We start from the raw sequence: 18318 nt of genomic DNA on the forward strand, positions 1-18318 counted from the left end.
GTGTCTATTAACCAGGCACACACACATACAGGCACAAGCAGGCCTTCCTATAGCATTCACAATTGACACTTCCCTAGCCATACCCACCCATATCTCAGTGACTAACACATGCTTATACAAACTGATATTTGGCTTCTTTTTTGTCTCTCTCTCACACAAACACAGACACACACACCTTTATACCTATATGTATGTATAGTTTCTATGTATACTTATGTATGTATGTATTAGTATATGTTGTCATAGTTTGAATACATATACTACCACACACACACACACACACACACACACACACACACACACACACACACACACACACACACACTTCTACCTAAATGTATGTATAGTTTGTATGCATATCTATAGTATATGTATAGTATATGTCAGTCATACCAGTGATGTCAGTCATATCAGACATGCCAGTCCAGTCATGTCAGTTATATCAGTCATGTCAGTGATGCCAGTCATGTTCTGCCAGTCATGTAAGTCATGTCAGTCATATCAGTCATGTCAGTCCAGTCATGTCAGTCAAATCTTCAAATCATTACAGTCATGCCAGTTATGTCAGTCATATCAGTCATGTTAATTTTGTTCGTCATGCCAGTGATGTCATTCCAGTCATGCCAGTCATATCAGTTATGTCAGTAATGCCAGTCATGTCAGTCATGCCAGGCTTTGCAGACTACATTCATACTTTGAATACACAGGCAGTCATGTTAGGCGTGCTACGTGTACAAGGAGTGAAATAACAAAGCATAGTCTCTGGCTCCCTCAATCTCTCTCTGTCAGTAATATAGAGGCCCAATCATGTATAGACAAGTGCAGGCCTTCCTATACTGTTCACATACATGCAGCTCTAGCCAGATGTGCTATTTTTGTGTCTCCCTTTCTGACACACGCAGATGTCATCACACTCTACATCTGTAGAGCACACACTGGCCAAACCCAAACAGCTTTTTTTCACTTTTAGGTCTAAAGGACCTTTTGGGCTTCCTTTTGCCTACTGAGGCCAAAATGCCTATTGGTGTGTGAACCCGCCAATCGCCGCTTGCGGCTATATTTCTTATTTTTCTTATTCTTTTGCCCATTTTTTGACATAAAATGCATCGTGCAGCCTAGACCGTAATGCCTAGAAAACCCAATCTTGGCAAAAAGGTTCAGTTACCTCCAAGGACCAGATTCCCATACAGGGACCCCAAATTGGCCTGATGGTGGCGCTATAGCAGACCATATTGACTTTTTGTCCATATCTCCTACACCGTAGGTCCTAGAACCAAAATTCCAGTTCCTATGCATTCCTTGACTAAATTCAATAGGACAATTAATATACAACCATTAAGCTCCGCCCACTTAGATTTCGAGTTAATTTGCATAATGTGCAAAATCACACACATCTTTGAGCGCGAACTAGTCCCTGGATTTTTCACATACGTGCACATATGTGGTATCAAAACGTTCAGAAGAGTCTGAACTTTAAAATGTATCCAATAAAAATGCTAATTTCTTCACTACCTAGTCAGTATAAGCCAATCAAATGAGGGGGCGTAAATTCAATAGTAAATTTTGCACATATGGAACTCTAACTTAAGAAAACTTGCATGTAATGAGATGGCACTTCACAGACAGCTTCCGTGTGAGGGTCTGGGGCAGCTCGCAGTGGTTGCCATACCTCACCTGCTAGGGGGCGCTATAACATGCAAAAATTTGCCCCATGCACTCAGATTGGCCGATCCACATGAAACTTGACAGACATCATCTATGGGCCTCTGGAAACCAGGTCCTAAAGCAGACATGCCATACTTCCAAAATGGCTGACGTAATCGGCCAATCAGTGATCGGCACGCGTTTGACAGGCTTACCATTGGTCGATCTGCACGAAACCTCTTGGGTGTGGACAAGTGCACGCCCCCTATGACATAATCCAGCCGGGTGTCGATTGGCCACTGGGGGGCGCTATTGCAAAAAAAGCAAGTGTATCCCCTACATAATTCCACTTGGGAACATGCAATTGGACTCTTTTGATTCCTTGCAGTAGTGCGAACAACTTTCCCATTACATGTCCTATTAAAAAATGCACAGTTTATTTACAGTTAATAATAGTTTGAAATCATCATTTTTCATACTCCTCCTAGGATTTTCATACTATCATGTCAAGCAAAGTCTTATAATACTCTACAGAGTGTGAAATCAAAAAACAATCCAAAGATTTTGAATTTGAGGACACTTATACCTGCTAAATATTTTTTTAATGGACAGCATCGATACATATAATATTCATATTCTTAAAGCTCTTTCATATTTTACCCAATTCTGACCAAAATGCACAAGCCCATTCAGAATCCCATCCTGAACAAATTTGTCAAGTTTCATCTAAATCGGTTATCGTATGGCTCTACAGTGCAGTATTATATACAATGCATAAGAATGCATGTAAAGTCCCTCTGTCACCTTCTCCTTCTCACACGCACGCAAGCTGAAACACACACACTCAGTCTCTCTCACACTCTCACCCACATTCCCCCTCCCATCTCTGTGCCCTAAGTAAACATTGCTCTGGCTACCTAGATCTCTCTGTGTCTATTAACCAGGCACACACACATACAGGCACAAGCAGGCCTTCCTATAGCATTCACAATGACACTTCCCTAGCCATACCCACCCATATCTCAGTGACTAACACATGCTCATACAAACTGATATTTGGCTTCTTTTTTGTCTCTCTCTCTCACACAAACACACAGACACACACACCTTTATACCTATATGTATGTATAGTTTCTATGTATACTTATGTATGTATGTATTAGTATATGTTGTCATAGTTTCAGTACATACACTACCACACACACACACACACACACACACACTTCTACCTAAATGTATGTATAGTTTGTATGCATATCTGTCCAGTCATAACAGTCATGTCAGTCCAGTCATGTCAGTCATTTCAGTCCAGTCATATCAGTCATGTCAGTCCAGTCATGTCAGACATAAGTCATGTCAGTCATATCAGTCATGTCATTACAGTCATGCCAGTCATGTCACTCATTCCAGTTATGTCAGTCATATCAGTCATATTACTTTTGTTCATCATGCCAGTGATGTCATTTCAGTCATATCAGTTATGTCAGTCATGCCAGTCATGTCAGTCATGTAATGCCAGGCTTTGCAGACTACATTCATACTTTGAATACACGGGCAGTCATGTTAGGCGTGCAAGGTGTGCAAGGAGTGAATTAACAAAGCATAGTCTCTGGCACCCTCAATCTCTCTCTGTCTGTAATATACAGGCCCAATCATGTATAGACACAATATAGGCCTTCCTATATTGTTCACATAGATGCAGCCCTAGCCAGATGTGCTATTTCTGTGTCTCCCTTTCTGACACACGCAGATGTCATCACACACTATCTGTAGAGCACACACTGGCCAAACCCAAACAGCTTCTTTTCACTTTTAGGTCTAAAGGACCTTTTGGGCTTCCTTTTGCCTATTGAGGCCAAAATATGCCTATTTGTGTGTGAACCCGCCAATCGCCGCTTGCGGCTATATTTTGTATTGTTATTTGTAATTAATTGAAATGTATATTCAGCAGATTTTTGAAGATGCATTATAACTTTTCATTAATAAGAATGTATTCAGTTAAACATTCATTGGCCATTGCAAAATGAATATTTTGAAGTATTGTGTATTTAAATCCAGCTTGGTTCAATGCAAGCAAAACACAAAATTTGCACTGCTGCCAGGAGAGGGCGCCAAATACCTGCAATAAACAACTATGAATAAATAGGTGTGTAACTGTAACTGTGTTTTATTCTGAAATCAAACTCACTCTTCACAGTGGATGTGTGCATGCGTTTGTGTGTGTATGTATGTGGTGTGTGTGAGTGTGCATGCGTTTGTGTGTGTGTGTATGTATGTGGTGTGTGCGAGAGTGCATGTGTGTGTGTGTGTGTATGTGGTGTGTGTGTTTCTTTTCTGGATCGCTGCTCTCTAATAGAGTCTGAAGGGGCATCACAGCATTGAATTCCAGATACACAACATAGACATTATGTTAAATAAAACCGTGTTTTCTAGGTTTACAAAAGTAAAACTGCCATTTCAAATTTGGGACATATCTACTCTATTTTCTACACTTGGTGTACTAAAGGTTTCAAAACCATGAAATGACTTAGTGTAAAAGGATCAACACTGGATCAGAGCCAGAATTATCCTGCTGGTGGACCAGTTAAGACTCAAATGTGTTTTCAGCACTGGACATGTGTCAACATTCAAATATTGTACCTGGATAGCCTGCCTGGTACTTCAAGTTAGTACTATATATACACTGGGTCAACATTTGCAACGCTAGTGAGATCAGCTCCAGTGAACAGGTATGTGAAAATGGAGTGAACCTACATATAATAGGATGAGCTGGAAGAGGTGTGGAGTGAAATAAAGAGTGTGAAAAGTGTGATGCTATAAATAAAGAGTGATGCTATAAATAAAGAGTGAGGCTATTGTGACGTAGCAGGCATTGCACACTCATGGGGCGGACGCAGTGGCGATAGAGAGCGGGTATTTGAGCTAACTGGGTTCATTACTCCGTTAAGCCCTACCGTGCTAACACGGAATGCTCGAGTTTTCCTGGGCAAACTGGTTTTTAAACACTCAGACACAAATACTCACAAAGAACTAAAACCATATAAAGATAGAGGATAGAGCGGAGTTAACTCTAGGGTTATATTTATAATGAACATAAACGGACAGTTACTACAAGCACAGAACAAACTGTACAAACTGAGGTTGACTAACAGACCTAGAATAACACAAAGCATGATACACAACCAGATAAAGTCACAAGACCATGTTACACACAAACCAAATAATATAGACAACCAAGACTATAAAACACACATTGAGAACACAAGCTAGAATACTAACACACAAGGCATAAACCAGACAATAGAAGACAACAGGAAATGTGAATAAACACGTCCAACCTTACAGAATAAACCAGAGAACTCTTCTAACATCCCACCATGAAACATTGATATACAAACGTATACTGGGAAATCAAGGAACTAAGTACAAAACTAAACAAACAAGGAAACAACGAACAGCTGAAACCAATAAACAAGTGGGAAGCAAGTGGAAACCATAGAAACGAAAACAAAGGCAGAGCAGACACTAGACACATCAGCAGGACATCTCTAACACATCACCCAGGACATCTCTAACCCATCACCCAGAACATCTCTAACCCATCACCCAGGACATCTCTACCCCATCACCCAGGACATCTCTACCTTATCACCAGGACATCTCTACCACATCACCCAGGACATCTCTGACCCAATCACCCAGGACATCTCTAACACATCACCCAGGACATCTCTAACACATCACCCAGGACATCTCTAACCCATCACCCAGGACATCTCTACCCCATCACCCAGGACATCTCTACCCCATCACCCAGGACATCTCTACCCCATCACCCAGGACATCTCTACCCCATCACCCAGGACATCTCTACCACATCACCCAGGACATCTCTAACACATCACCCAGGACATCTCTACCTTATCACCAGGACATCTCTACCACATCACCCAGGACATCTCTGACCCAATCACCCAGGACATCTCTAACCCATCACCCAGGACATCTCTAACCCATCACCCAGGACATCTCTAACCCATCACCCAGGACATCTCTAACCCATCACCCAGGACATCTCTAACACATCACCCAGGACATCTCTAACACATCACCCAGGACATCTCTAACACATCACCCAGGACATCTCTAACACATCACCCAGGACATCTCTAACACATCACCAGGACATCTCTACCCCATCACCCAGGACATCTCTAACACATCACCAGGACATCTCTAACACATCACCAGGACATCTCTACCCCATCACCCAGGACATCTCTAACACATCACCAGGACATCTCTACCCCATCACCCAGGACATCTCTAACACATCACCAGGACATCTCTAACACATCACCAGGACATCTCTACCCCATCACCCAGGACATCTCTAACACATCACCAGGACATCTCTACCCCATCACCCAGGACATCTCTAACACATCACCAGGACATCTCTAACACATCACCAGGACATCTCTAACACATCACCAGGACATCTCTAACACATCACCAGGACATCTCTACCCCATCACCCAGGACATCTCTAACACATCACCAGGACATCTCTACCCCATCACCCAGGACATCTCTAACACATCACCAGGACATCTCTACCACATCACCAGGACATCTCTACCCCATCACCCAGGACATCTCTAACACATCACCAGGACATCTCTAACACATCACCCAGGACATCTCTGACACATCACCAGGACATCTCTGACACATCACCAGGACATCTCTAACACATCACCCAGGACATCTCTAACACATCACCCAGGACATCTCTAACACATCACCCAGGACATCTCTAACACATCACCCAGGACATCTCTAACACATCACCCAGGACATCTTTAACACATCACCCAGGACATCTTTAACACATCACCCAGGACATCTCTGACCCCATCACCAGGACATCTCTGACCCCATCACCAGGACATCTCTGACCCATCACCCAGGACATCTCTGACCCATCACCCAGGACATCTCTGACCCATCACCCAGGACATCTCTGACCCAATCACCCAGGACATCTCTACCCCATCACCAGGACATCTCTAATTCATCACCAGGACATCTCTGACCCATCACCCAGGACATCTCTGACCCATCACCCAGGACATCTCTACCCCATCACCCAGGACATCTCTGACCCAATCACCCAGGACATCTCTACCCCATCACCAGGACATCTCTAACCCATCACCCAGGACATCTCTAACACATCACCCAGGACATATCTACCCCATCACCCAGGACATCTCTAACACATCACCCAGGACATCTCTAACACATCACCCAGGACATCTCTACCACATCACCCAGGACATCTCTAACACATCACCCAGGACATCTCTACCTTATCACCAGGACATCTCTACCACATCACCCAGGACATCTCTGACCCAATCACCCAGGACATCTCTGACCCAATCACCCAGGACATCTCTGACCCATCACCAGGACATCTCTACCCCATCACCCAGGACATCTCTACCCCATCACCCAGGACATCTCTACCACATCACCCAGGACATCTCTAACACATCACCCAGGACATCTCTACCTTATCACCAGGACATCTCTACCACATCACCCAGGACATCTCTGACCCAATCACCCAGGACATCTCTGACCCATCACCAGGACATCTCTGACCCATCACCAGGACATCTCTACCTTATCACCAGGACATCTCTACCACATCACCCAGGACATCTCTGACCCAATCACCCAGGACATCTCTGACCCATCACCAGGACATCTCTGACCCATCACCCAGGACATCTCTAACCCATCACCCATGACATCTCTAACACATCACCCAGGACATCTCTACCACATCACCCAGGACATCTCTGACCCAATCACCCAGGACATCTCTAACACATCACCAGGACATCTCTAACACATCACCAGGACATCTCTAACACATCACCAGGACATCTCTACCCCATCACCCAGGACATCTCTAACACATCACCAGGACATCTCTACCCCATCACCCAGGACATCTCTACCCCATCACCCAGGACATCTCTAACACATCACCAGGACATCTCTAACACATCACCAGGACATCTCTAACACATCACCAGGACATCTCTAACACATCACCCAGGACATCTCTGACACATCACCAGGACATCTCTGACACATCACCCAGGACATCTCTAACACATCACCCAGGACATCTCTAACACATCACCCAGGACATCTCTAACACATCACCCAGGACATCTCTAACACATCACCCAGGACATCTTTAACACATCACCCAGGACATCTCTGACCCCATCACCAGGACATCTCTGACCCCATCACCAGGACATCTCTGACCCCATCACCAGGACATGTCTGACCCATCACCCAGGACATCTCTGACCCATCACCCAGGACATCTCTACCCCATCACCCAGGACATCTCTGACCCAATCACCCAGGACATCTCTACCCCATCACCAGGACATCTCTGACCCATCACCAGGACATCTCTGACCCATCACCCAGGACATCTCTAACACATCACCCAGGACATCTCTAACACATCACCCAGGACATCTCTAACACATCACCCAGGACATCTCTAACACATCACCCAGGACATCTCTAACACATCACCCAGGACATCTCTAACACATCACCCAGGACATCTCTAAAACATCACCCAGGACATCTCTAACACATCACCCAGGACATCTCTAACACATCACCCAGGACATCTTTAACACATCACCCAGGACATCTCTGACCCCATCACCAGGACATCTCTGACCCCATCACCAGGACATCTCTGACCCCATCACCAGGACATGTCTGACCCATCACCCAGGACATCTCTGACCCATCACCCAGGACATCTCTACCCCATCACCCAGGACATCTCTGACCCAATCACCCAGGACATCTCTACCCCATCACCAGGACATCTCTGACCCATCACCAGGACATCTCTGACCCATCACCCAGGACATCTCTGACCCATCACCCAGGACATCTCTACCCCATCACCCAGGACATCTCTGACCCAATCACCCAGGACATCTCTACCCCATCACCAGGACATCTCTAACCCATCACCCAGGACATCTCTAACACATCACCCAGGACATCTCTACCCCATCACCCAGGACATCTCTACCCCATCACCCAGGACATCTCTACCACATCACCCAGGACATCTCTAACACATCACCCAGGACATCTCTAACACATCACCCAGGACATCTCTACCTTATCACCAGGACATCTCTACCACATCACCCAGGACATCTCTGACCCAATCACCCAGGACATCTCTGACCCATCACCAGGACATCTCTAACCCATCACCCAGGACATCTCTACCCCATCACCCAGGACATCTCTACCCCATCACCCAGGACATCTCTACCCCATCACCCAGGACATCTCTACCCCATCACCCAGGACATCTCTACCCCATCACCCAGGACATCTCTACCCCATCACCCAGGACATCTCTACCCCATCACCCAGGACATCTCTACCCCATCACCCAGGACATCTCTACCACATCACCCAGGACATCTCTACCACATCACCCAGGACATCTCTACCACATCACCCAGGACATCTCTACCTTATCACCAGGACATCTCTACCACATCACCCAGGACATCTCTGACCCAATCACCCAGGACATCTCTGACCCATCACCAGGACATCTCTACCCCATCACCCAGGACATCTCTACCCCATCACCCAGGACATCTCTACCCCATCACCCAGGACATCTCTACCCCATCACCCAGGACATCTCTACCCCATCACCCAGGACATCTCTGACCCAATCACCCAGGACATCTCTACCCCATCACCAGGACATCTCTAACCCATCACCCAGGACATCTCTACCCCATCACCCAGGACATCTCTACCCCATCACCCAGGACATCTCTACCCCATCACCCAGGACATCTCTACCACATCACCCAGGACATCTCTACCTTATCACCAGGACATCTCTACCACATCACCCAGGACATCTCTGACCCAATCACCCAGGACATCTCTGACCCATCACCAGGACATCTCTAACCCATCACCCAGGACATCTCTAACCCATCACCCAGGACATCTCTAACACATCACCCAGGACATCTCTACCACATCACCCAGGACATCTCTGACCCAATCACCCAGGACATCTCTAACACATCACCAGGACATCTCTAACACATCACCAGGACATCTCTACCCCATCACCCAGGACATCTCTAACACATCACCAGGACATCTCTAGCCCATCACCCAGGACATCTCTAACACATCACCAGGACATCTCTAACACATCACCAGGACATCTCTAACACATCACCCAGGACATCTCTGACACATCACCAGGACATCTCTGACACATCACCAGGACATCTCTAACACATCACCCAGGACATCTCTAACACATCACCCAGGACATCTCTAACACATCACCCAGGACATCTCTAACACATCACCCAGGACATCTCTAACACATCACCCAGGACATCTCTAACACATCACCCAGGACATCTTTAACACATCACCCAGGACATCTCTGACCCCATCACCAGGACATCTCTGACCCCATCACCAGGACATCTCTGACCCATCACCCAGGACATCTCTGACCCATCACCCAGGACATCTCTGACCCATCACCCAGGACATCTCTAACACATCACCCAGGACATCTCTAACCCAGTTTTCTCAATCATATTCAACTTATTGAAGATTTGTAGAGTGAACTAGAGCCATTTTCAAAATGTGCTACATATCACTGCTATAAAACCTCAGGCCCCGGAAAGATGTGGTGTTCTACATTTATACACAGTTAAGCATTATACACAAACACACAGACGTTGCTATAAACTCAGACAGAGACAGAGAGGAGTTTTTTCACAATTCTCCACTGAATCTTCTCTGCAAGGACATCTTGAACCCATCATAAGAACAATCACGACAATATGACCTCTACCATGACAGTGTACAGTGTAAAAATATATCACCATGGCAGTGTGCAGCATAAAGATTTATCACCATGGCAGTGTACAGTGTAAAAATGAGTCACCATGGGAGTGTACAGTGTAAAAATGTATCACCATGGGAGTGTGCAGCATAGAGTTTTATCACCATGGCAGTGTACAGTGTAACAATGAGTCACCATGGCAGTGTATAAGATGAAAGGAATGATGAATGATGAAAGATTAATTTTATTCCTTGTGTACAGTATGCCACACAAAGACTGTAAATAGACATCAGGTATACTTGTGCCAACTTTCCAAAAGTTCCAAATATATGAACAAATTCATGTATCTATGAGAAAGAGATGTGATTCTAACCTTAGCCTGCTCTTTTACCAAACTCAATTTTAGTGCTGCAAACTCAATTTTAGTGGTGTCAACGTGTGCATTTTTGCTTTGATATTTACCCATTTTGCCATCTTGTCTAACACACACACACACACACACACACACTAGGTCTCCCACTCTCCTCCTGTTCCCAGGAGGAATTCTGCAAACACAAATCTGCCTTGACTCCAAGCTGAGGGCAAAACTCCTAATCACTCAGTTCCCCAGTAACGTTCCCCAGTAACTGCCCCCGTGTCGCCTGTGCGTAACTCAGTTACCCAGTAACTGCCCCCACGTCGCCCGTTTGTACAAGAGGAGTCTGACCTCCTCGTCTCTCGACTCTAAGCCGAGGAAACCTTGAACTTTCAGTTACCTAGTAAGTGACAATGGCGTCATTTGTACGTACATACAAGGAGAGGAGACAAGGCTGTGTGATTTATTTAAGTTCTGTATGTACTCACCAGGTTCTAATTTGTAGGTCAGGAGAACTCCAGCGCAGAGCAGACAGTCACCTGCGAGTCCTACTCAGCGTAATATGTTGTTAGCTGACTGAAGTGCCTTCAGTGTATTCTGATCTCCTCTGCAGGTGTGCCGCCCTCAGTCACAGCCGGAGTGCCAAATTGTCTTGAAAATTTAACCTTAAAGGTGAGCAAGAGCAGTCAGAGGCATGTGCAGGATATTAAAGTAAAATAAATTTTAATAGAAGTATTAAAAGTAAATGGATTGATCAGGAGATCTCTGTTACATACACTCAAGTGTCTACAAGAGAGAGCTAACCCTCTATTATGATGAATCTCTATACTAACTACATCTGGGTACACAAGTACTCGTGACAGAAGGACGTAAGGTCTGACTGATCTCTGATGTCATCAGGTGGAGAATATTCTGCTTCTCCACGTCATGTAGGTCTCCTTGCTTAGATACAAGAGGAGTGCAGAACATCTTATCTACAGGCTGGAACTATGAGTGCTACCTAATCTGCTCAGTAGGGGGACTCGCAGACACAGATTAACACCAGGGCAACTATGAGTGATACCTAATCTGCTCAGCAGGGGGACTCGCAGACACAGATTAACACCAGGGCAACTATGAGTGCTACCTAATCTGCTCAGCAGGGGGACTCGCAGACACAGATTAACACCAGGGCAACTATGAGTGCTACCTAATCTGCTCAGTAGGGGGACTCGCAGACACAGATTAACACCAGGGCAACTATGAGTGCTACCTAATCTGCTCAGTAGGGGGACTCGCAGACACAGATTAACACCAGGGCAACTATGAGTGATACCTAATCTGCTCAGCAGGGGGACTCGCAGACACAGATTAACACCAGGGCAACTATGAGTGTTACCTAATCTGCTCAGTAGGGGGACTCGCAGACACAGATTAACACCAGGGCAACTATGAGTGCTACCTAATCTGCTCAGCAGGGGGACTCGCAGACACAGATTAACACCAGGGCAACTATGAGTGCTACCTAATCTGCTCAGCAGGGGGACTCGCAGACACAGATTAACACCAGGGCAACTATGAGTGATACCTAATCTGCTCAATAGGGGGACTCACAGACACAGATTAACACCAGGGCAACTATGAGTGATACCTAATCTGCTCAGTAGGGGGACTCGCAGACACAGATTAACACCAGGGCAACTATGAGTGATACCTAATCTGCTCAGTAGGGGGACTCGCAGACACAGATTAACACCAGGGCAACTATGAGTGCTACCTAATCTGCTCAGCAGGGGGACTCGCAGACACAGATTAACACCAGGGCAACTATGAGTGCTACCTAATCTGCTCAATAGGGGGACTCACAGACACAGATTAACACCAAGGCAACTATGAGTGCTACCTAATCTGCTCAGCAGGGGGACTCGCAGACACAGATTAACACCAGGGCAACTATGAGTGCTACCTAATCTGCTCAATAGGGGGACTCACAGACACAGATTAACACCAGGGCAACTATGAGTGATACCTAATCTGCTCAATAGGGGGACTCACAGACACAGATTAACACCAGGGCAACTATGAGTGATACCTAATCTGCTCAGCAGGGGGACTCACAGACACAGATTAACACCAGGGCAACTATGAGTGCTACCTAATCTGCTCAGTAGGGGGACTCGCAGACACAGATTAACACCAGGGCAACTATGAGTGATACCTAATCTGCTCAGCAGGGGGACTCGCAGACACAGATTAACTGGAACGCTGGAGGCTCCACCAGGAAAAACAGAACTATTGATCTCCTTTACTCCAACGTAAAGGACGCACACACCACCACACCCCTCCCCCCTCTGGGAAAATCTGACCACAACCTGGTCTACCTGCAGCCCTAGTACACGCCCTGGGTCCGTAGACAACCTGCATCTACACGCTCCTTCAGGAAATGGTTTCCTGGTGCTGAAGAGGCTCTCAGGGACTGCTTCGAGTCCACTGAATGGAGTGTTCTGCAGGAGCCATATGGAGAGGACATAGAGGGGATGACACACTGCATGATGGACTACATGAACTTTTGCATGGACGTGGTTGTTCCTGTGAAAACTGTACGCTGCTTTGCTAACAACAAGCCCTGGATAACCAGCAGTGTTAACGGCCTTCTGAACAATAGTTGATTATGGTGTATATGGTCTAGATGATAGGTGTCTGGTAATCAGCTGTTGATGAAGGTGATGGCCTGTGGGTAGAAACTGTTCTTGTGTCTGACGGTCTTAGTGGACAGCGTTCTGTAGCGTCTGCCAGATCGGAGGAGCTGAAACATGTGGTGACCCGGGTGTGAGGAGTCTGTGATGATTTTCTCTGCCCGTTTCCTGGTTCTTGAGCAGTACAAGTCCTGGATGGAGGGCAGAGAAGCACCAATGACCTTCTCAGCAGTCCACACTGTTCTCTGCAGTCTGTTCCTATCCTGCTTTGTGGCTGCTCCAAACCACACTGTGATGGATGTGCACAGGATGGACTCAATGACTGCAGTGTAGAACTGGATCAGCAGCTCCTGAGGCAGATCTAACTTCCTCAGCTGGCGTAGGACGTACATCCTCTGCTGGGCCTTTTTGAGGATGGAGGTGATGTTGGGCTCCCACTTCAGGTCATGTGAGATGGTGGAGCCCAGGAACCTGAAGGTCTCTACAGTAGACACGGGGCTGTTGAAGATAGTGAGGGTCAGCAGTGCTGGGGGGTGTCTCCTGAAGTCCACTCTCATCTCTACAGTAGACACGGGGCTGTTGAAGATAGTGAGGGTCAGCAGTGCTGGGGGTGTCTCCTGAAGTCCACTCTCATCTCTACAGTAGACACGGGGCTGCTGAAGATTGTGAGGGGCAGCAGTGCTGGGAGATGTCTCCTGAAGTCCACTCTCATCTCTACAGTCTTGAGCGTGTTCAGCTCCAGGTTGTTCTGACTGCACCAGAACACCTTCTATAACCAGTTTGACTGCCCTGCTCAAGACCCTATGGCTCAGGCTGACACTTCCTCCACGTCCCCCCCCATCTCTTCTCCTGCTACTTCAGTCTCTGTGTGCCTGGACATTAACACCTCACCTTCTCCCATTTAGAATTTAGAACTGTGTTTGTAGTTAATGTTACCACCACAGTCACTACTGTACAATAGCTAGCTCTTAGCCTTGCTAGTTGCTAGTTAGCTGTAGCCATAAACACAGCATGAGCAGCGATGACATGCTACACATTTTGTGCAGTTACGCTATATTGTTGTTGCTTTCACGGGAATGCTTGTGTTTAATATTTGTTATTTTTTACGTTCAAGATTCCCCTTCCACTGACGAGGCGAGCGGAGTTGGCGGAAAATGTTTCCTTCAACTGGGCTTTCCTCGGGGTGCTTGGCGAACTTGTGAACACCATGCGAGACAGACGCCAGTAAAAGCACACAAAATGTTGCTTGTAGTACTATAAATATTTATTTCATATAAAGCTATACGTATATATTTGCTTTTTGCACTTTTTTAAACTATAGCCTAACTATATTATTTACATATGTTGTACTTTAAATATCTATATTTCATAATAAAGTTTGATTTCATTTGATTGTATGACTGATGCTTTTTATGCAGGGTGTGTTCAGCCTGTTTGAGTAATACCAAATTATTACCAATAATTAGAGCAACCACATACAATAACGAAGATAAAGATAAATAAGATACAATAATGGTATGTTAAGGGGCATTGACCGGTGTTGTGGTCGCATACAAATGATGTCACGACACTACAACCCGCGCGCCAACAGCGACTCCACCCACATTGGGGTGGTTCACCATTGTAATGGAAACACAACGCGACCGTACCGTTCCGTTGCGAATCGACCCGTATCGAACCGTACCGCGCCAAGCAGGCCCTAGTGGAAATGCGCCATAAGAGACAAGCTGGTGAGGATGAAGATGGATCTACACCTAGTCTCCTGGATCACCAACTACCTCACTGGTAGACCTCAGTACGTCAGGCTGAAGGACTGTACATCAGAGACTGTGGTCAGCAGCACAGGAGCTCCACAGGGGACTGTACTCTCTCCATTCCTCTTTACAATCTACACCTCAGACTTCCAGTACAACTCTGAGACGTGCCACATGCAGGAGTTTTCGGACGATACTGCCATTGTGGCCTGTGTACGAGGAGGGCAGGAGGAGGAGTACAGACACCTTGTGGGTGACTTTGCAGCCTGGTGCAACAGGAACAACCTGCTGCTAAACACCTCCAAGACCAAGGAGATGGTGGTGGACTTCTGCAGGACCAGACCACCCACACAGCCTGTCTCTATTGAGAAGGTTGATGTGGAGACTGTTAAGACCTACAGGTATCTCGGACTTCACCTGGATGATAGGCTGGACTGGTCAACCAACACGGACATCCTGTACAGAAAGGGGCAGAGCCGGCTCTACTTTCTGAGGAGGCTGGGGTCCTTCAACATCTGTAGGAAGCTCCTGCAGATGTTCTATCAGACTGTAGTGTCCAGCTGTCTCTTCTACGCTGTGGTGTGCTGGGGAGGGAGTATGAAAAAGAGGGACGAGATGCGATTGGACAAGCTGGTCAGGCGTGCAGGGTCTGTAGTTGGTGTGGAGCTGGACTCTGGACTACTTGCACACTTGTATAGTCTTTGTATTGTTTGTGAATGTCATAAGTTATTGTTAATTTCTTTGCATCTCTATAATTGTATTTTTTATTACTGTGATTGTACGTACTTCCAATACTTCTTTTTGTTTACCACTCTTATTACGGTGATCTGTACTACTCTGTTGTATTGTTTAACTGCTACTGGCTGCTAAATTTCCTTCGGGACCAATAAAGTATATACCTACCTACCTACCTACATGAGAAATTGCTCAAAAATAAACTACTGGCATATAATAAATAATAATGCTCGTCTAATAAAATGAGGTTCTTTTTCTGACAAAAGTCAAAAGTCTCATTGCTGTCTTGGGTTCTCAATTAACATGCAATGATGTCAGAAGAGAAACTGAGTTTACTTATTGAGATAATAATTACACGAGGCTCACTCTGAGATAATCATTACACAAGGCTCACTCTCTGAGATAATCATTACACAAGGCTCACTCTCAGAGATAATCATTACACAAGGCTCACTCTCTGAGATCATCATTACACGAGGCTCACTCTCCAAGATAATCATTAAACGAGGCTCACTCTCTGAGATAATCATTACACGAGGCTCACTCTCTGAGATAATCATTACACGAGACTCACTCTCTGAGATGCCACCACCACACAGGTTTTCTGTCATTTCTGTGTTGCACATGCGCACCACACTACACTCTCATTGGCTGCATGTCACAACATCTCTCCTTCTTATACATACAAACTAACAATAAGTAATTAGATGGTGACAATCATCATTCTTGGCCATTTCTTGCAGTTAGCTTTTCACCACACATTTTTAGCATGTCTCATTATTAGCATGTCTCAATATATCCTGTACACTTGATTTCTCCTGGTCTGAGTTCTGAGAACAGCGCCATCCTCTGTCTGGATTGCATATGACCTCTGTTGTCGCATTAATTTAAACTATAATGATAAACGTATTATTATAAAACGCACAAAGAAAGATGTAGTTTGAAGAAGATTAGAATCCAGTAGCAATCCAGAAGCAGTGCTTTAACAAGCATTACAAACCTGAAGACTTAACACAGAACATCCCCAGGTTCATACAGTCTGGGTCGTGTGTCTGTGCAGATATTTTGTGTAAAACTCAAATCCTGTTACAGGTGGTTGAGCTCAGACTTACTGGCTCCGTGTGTGATGTTTCTGATAACTTTGTCATAAATAATGTGTTGTGAAGGTGACTTAAATGTAATGGGACAGTTGGGGTGGAGCTGCAATACTCTATTACATAAATATGTACTTGCTGAGTAATATGTACTTATGGGGAACATTTTTAAATAAATAAAGGAAACAGTATTAAAAGTAGAGAGTATCATATTTGTTATTACCTCAACAGTCTCTTAGCTCTTATAATCTATACATTGTGTGTCTGTGTTCTTATCACTGAGTGTAAGGAAGCGTTACATCTTATCGTGCTGTGTAATGTTGACTGTCAGACCAGTCAGACCAGGCATTGAACATACACCCAGCCAACATACACCCAGCCAACACTCATCTAATGGACTTTTACAGTTGAGGAAAGTGCTCACAAGACAGTGTCAAAGCTCAGGAGGACGAGAGTGGACTTACCCTCTTTAAATGTAAGCAATGTTCATTCGCTTTTCCATAATTCACCAGCACATGATTATATTGTATTCATCAGAGTGGTTTAAAGGAGGAGCAGAGGAAACTCCAGCAGAGAATCCAGGAGAAAGAGAAGAAGGTCCAGGAGCTGCATCAGGCTGTGGACACTCTGAAGGTGAGAACTAAGCAGAGAACTGCTGGAGCAGCTACTTCAGAGCTCAGACAGACCTCTCCTCCTTCAGTTAGTGAGGAGACCAGTGTAGAACCTCTCCTCCATCAGCTAGTGAGGAGACCAGTGTAGGACCTCTCCTCCATCAGCTAGTGAGGAGACCAGTGTAGGACCTCTCCTCCATCAGCTAGTGAGGAGACCAGTGTAGGACCTCTCCTCCATCAGCCAGTGAGGAGACCAGTGTAGGACCTCTCCTCCATCAGTTAGTGAGGAGACCAGTGTAGGGCCTCTCCTTCATCAGCTAGTGAGGAGACCAGTGTAGAACCTCTCCTCCATCAGCCAGTGAGGAGACCAGATCAGAAGCTGTTCCTGAGTCTGGTCTGATATGGATATATGGACTGCAAACACATCTTGGGCAATTTACAGTTGACAATTTACAAGAAAACTGTAGAAA

General features: G+C 45.7%; 2 protein-coding genes across 5 annotated transcripts in view; one reads left to right on the forward strand and one right to left on the reverse strand.

Annotated features, from left to right (window-relative positions):
• The window catches only part of LOC143517634 (uncharacterized), a 25945-nt gene extending 8252 nt beyond the window's left edge, over positions 1-17693 (reverse strand). For 2 of the 3 annotated variants that reach the window (XM_077010353.1, XM_077010354.1), the window contains exon 1: positions 11468-17693. In XM_077010353.1, the coding sequence (XP_076866468.1) occupies positions 13666-14211 (546 nt within the window). In that variant the 5' untranslated portion in view covers positions 14212-17693 and the 3' untranslated portion in view covers positions 11468-13665. Of the gene's footprint in view, positions 1-1889; positions 1954-11467 lie in introns of those variants that run through there. The other variant, XM_077010355.1, reaches the window with a different exon arrangement.
• Positions 17677-18318, forward strand: part of LOC143517631 (tripartite motif-containing protein 16-like protein) — an 11992-nt gene continuing 11350 nt past the window's right edge. Inside the window, exon 1 of one of the 2 annotated variants that reach the window (XM_077010348.1) lies at positions 17677-17712. In XM_077010348.1, coding sequence (XP_076866463.1) covers positions 17711-17712 — 2 coding nt within the window. In that variant the 5' untranslated portion in view covers positions 17677-17710. Of the gene's footprint in view, positions 17713-17733; positions 17871-18318 lie in introns of those variants that run through there. The other variant, XM_077010349.1, reaches the window with a different exon arrangement.

The sequence above is a fragment of the Brachyhypopomus gauderio genome, chromosome 6, assembly GCF_052324685.1.
Source record: "Brachyhypopomus gauderio isolate BG-103 chromosome 6, BGAUD_0.2, whole genome shotgun sequence".
In the NCBI taxonomy this organism is placed as follows: domain Eukaryota; kingdom Metazoa; phylum Chordata; class Actinopteri; order Gymnotiformes; family Hypopomidae; genus Brachyhypopomus; species Brachyhypopomus gauderio.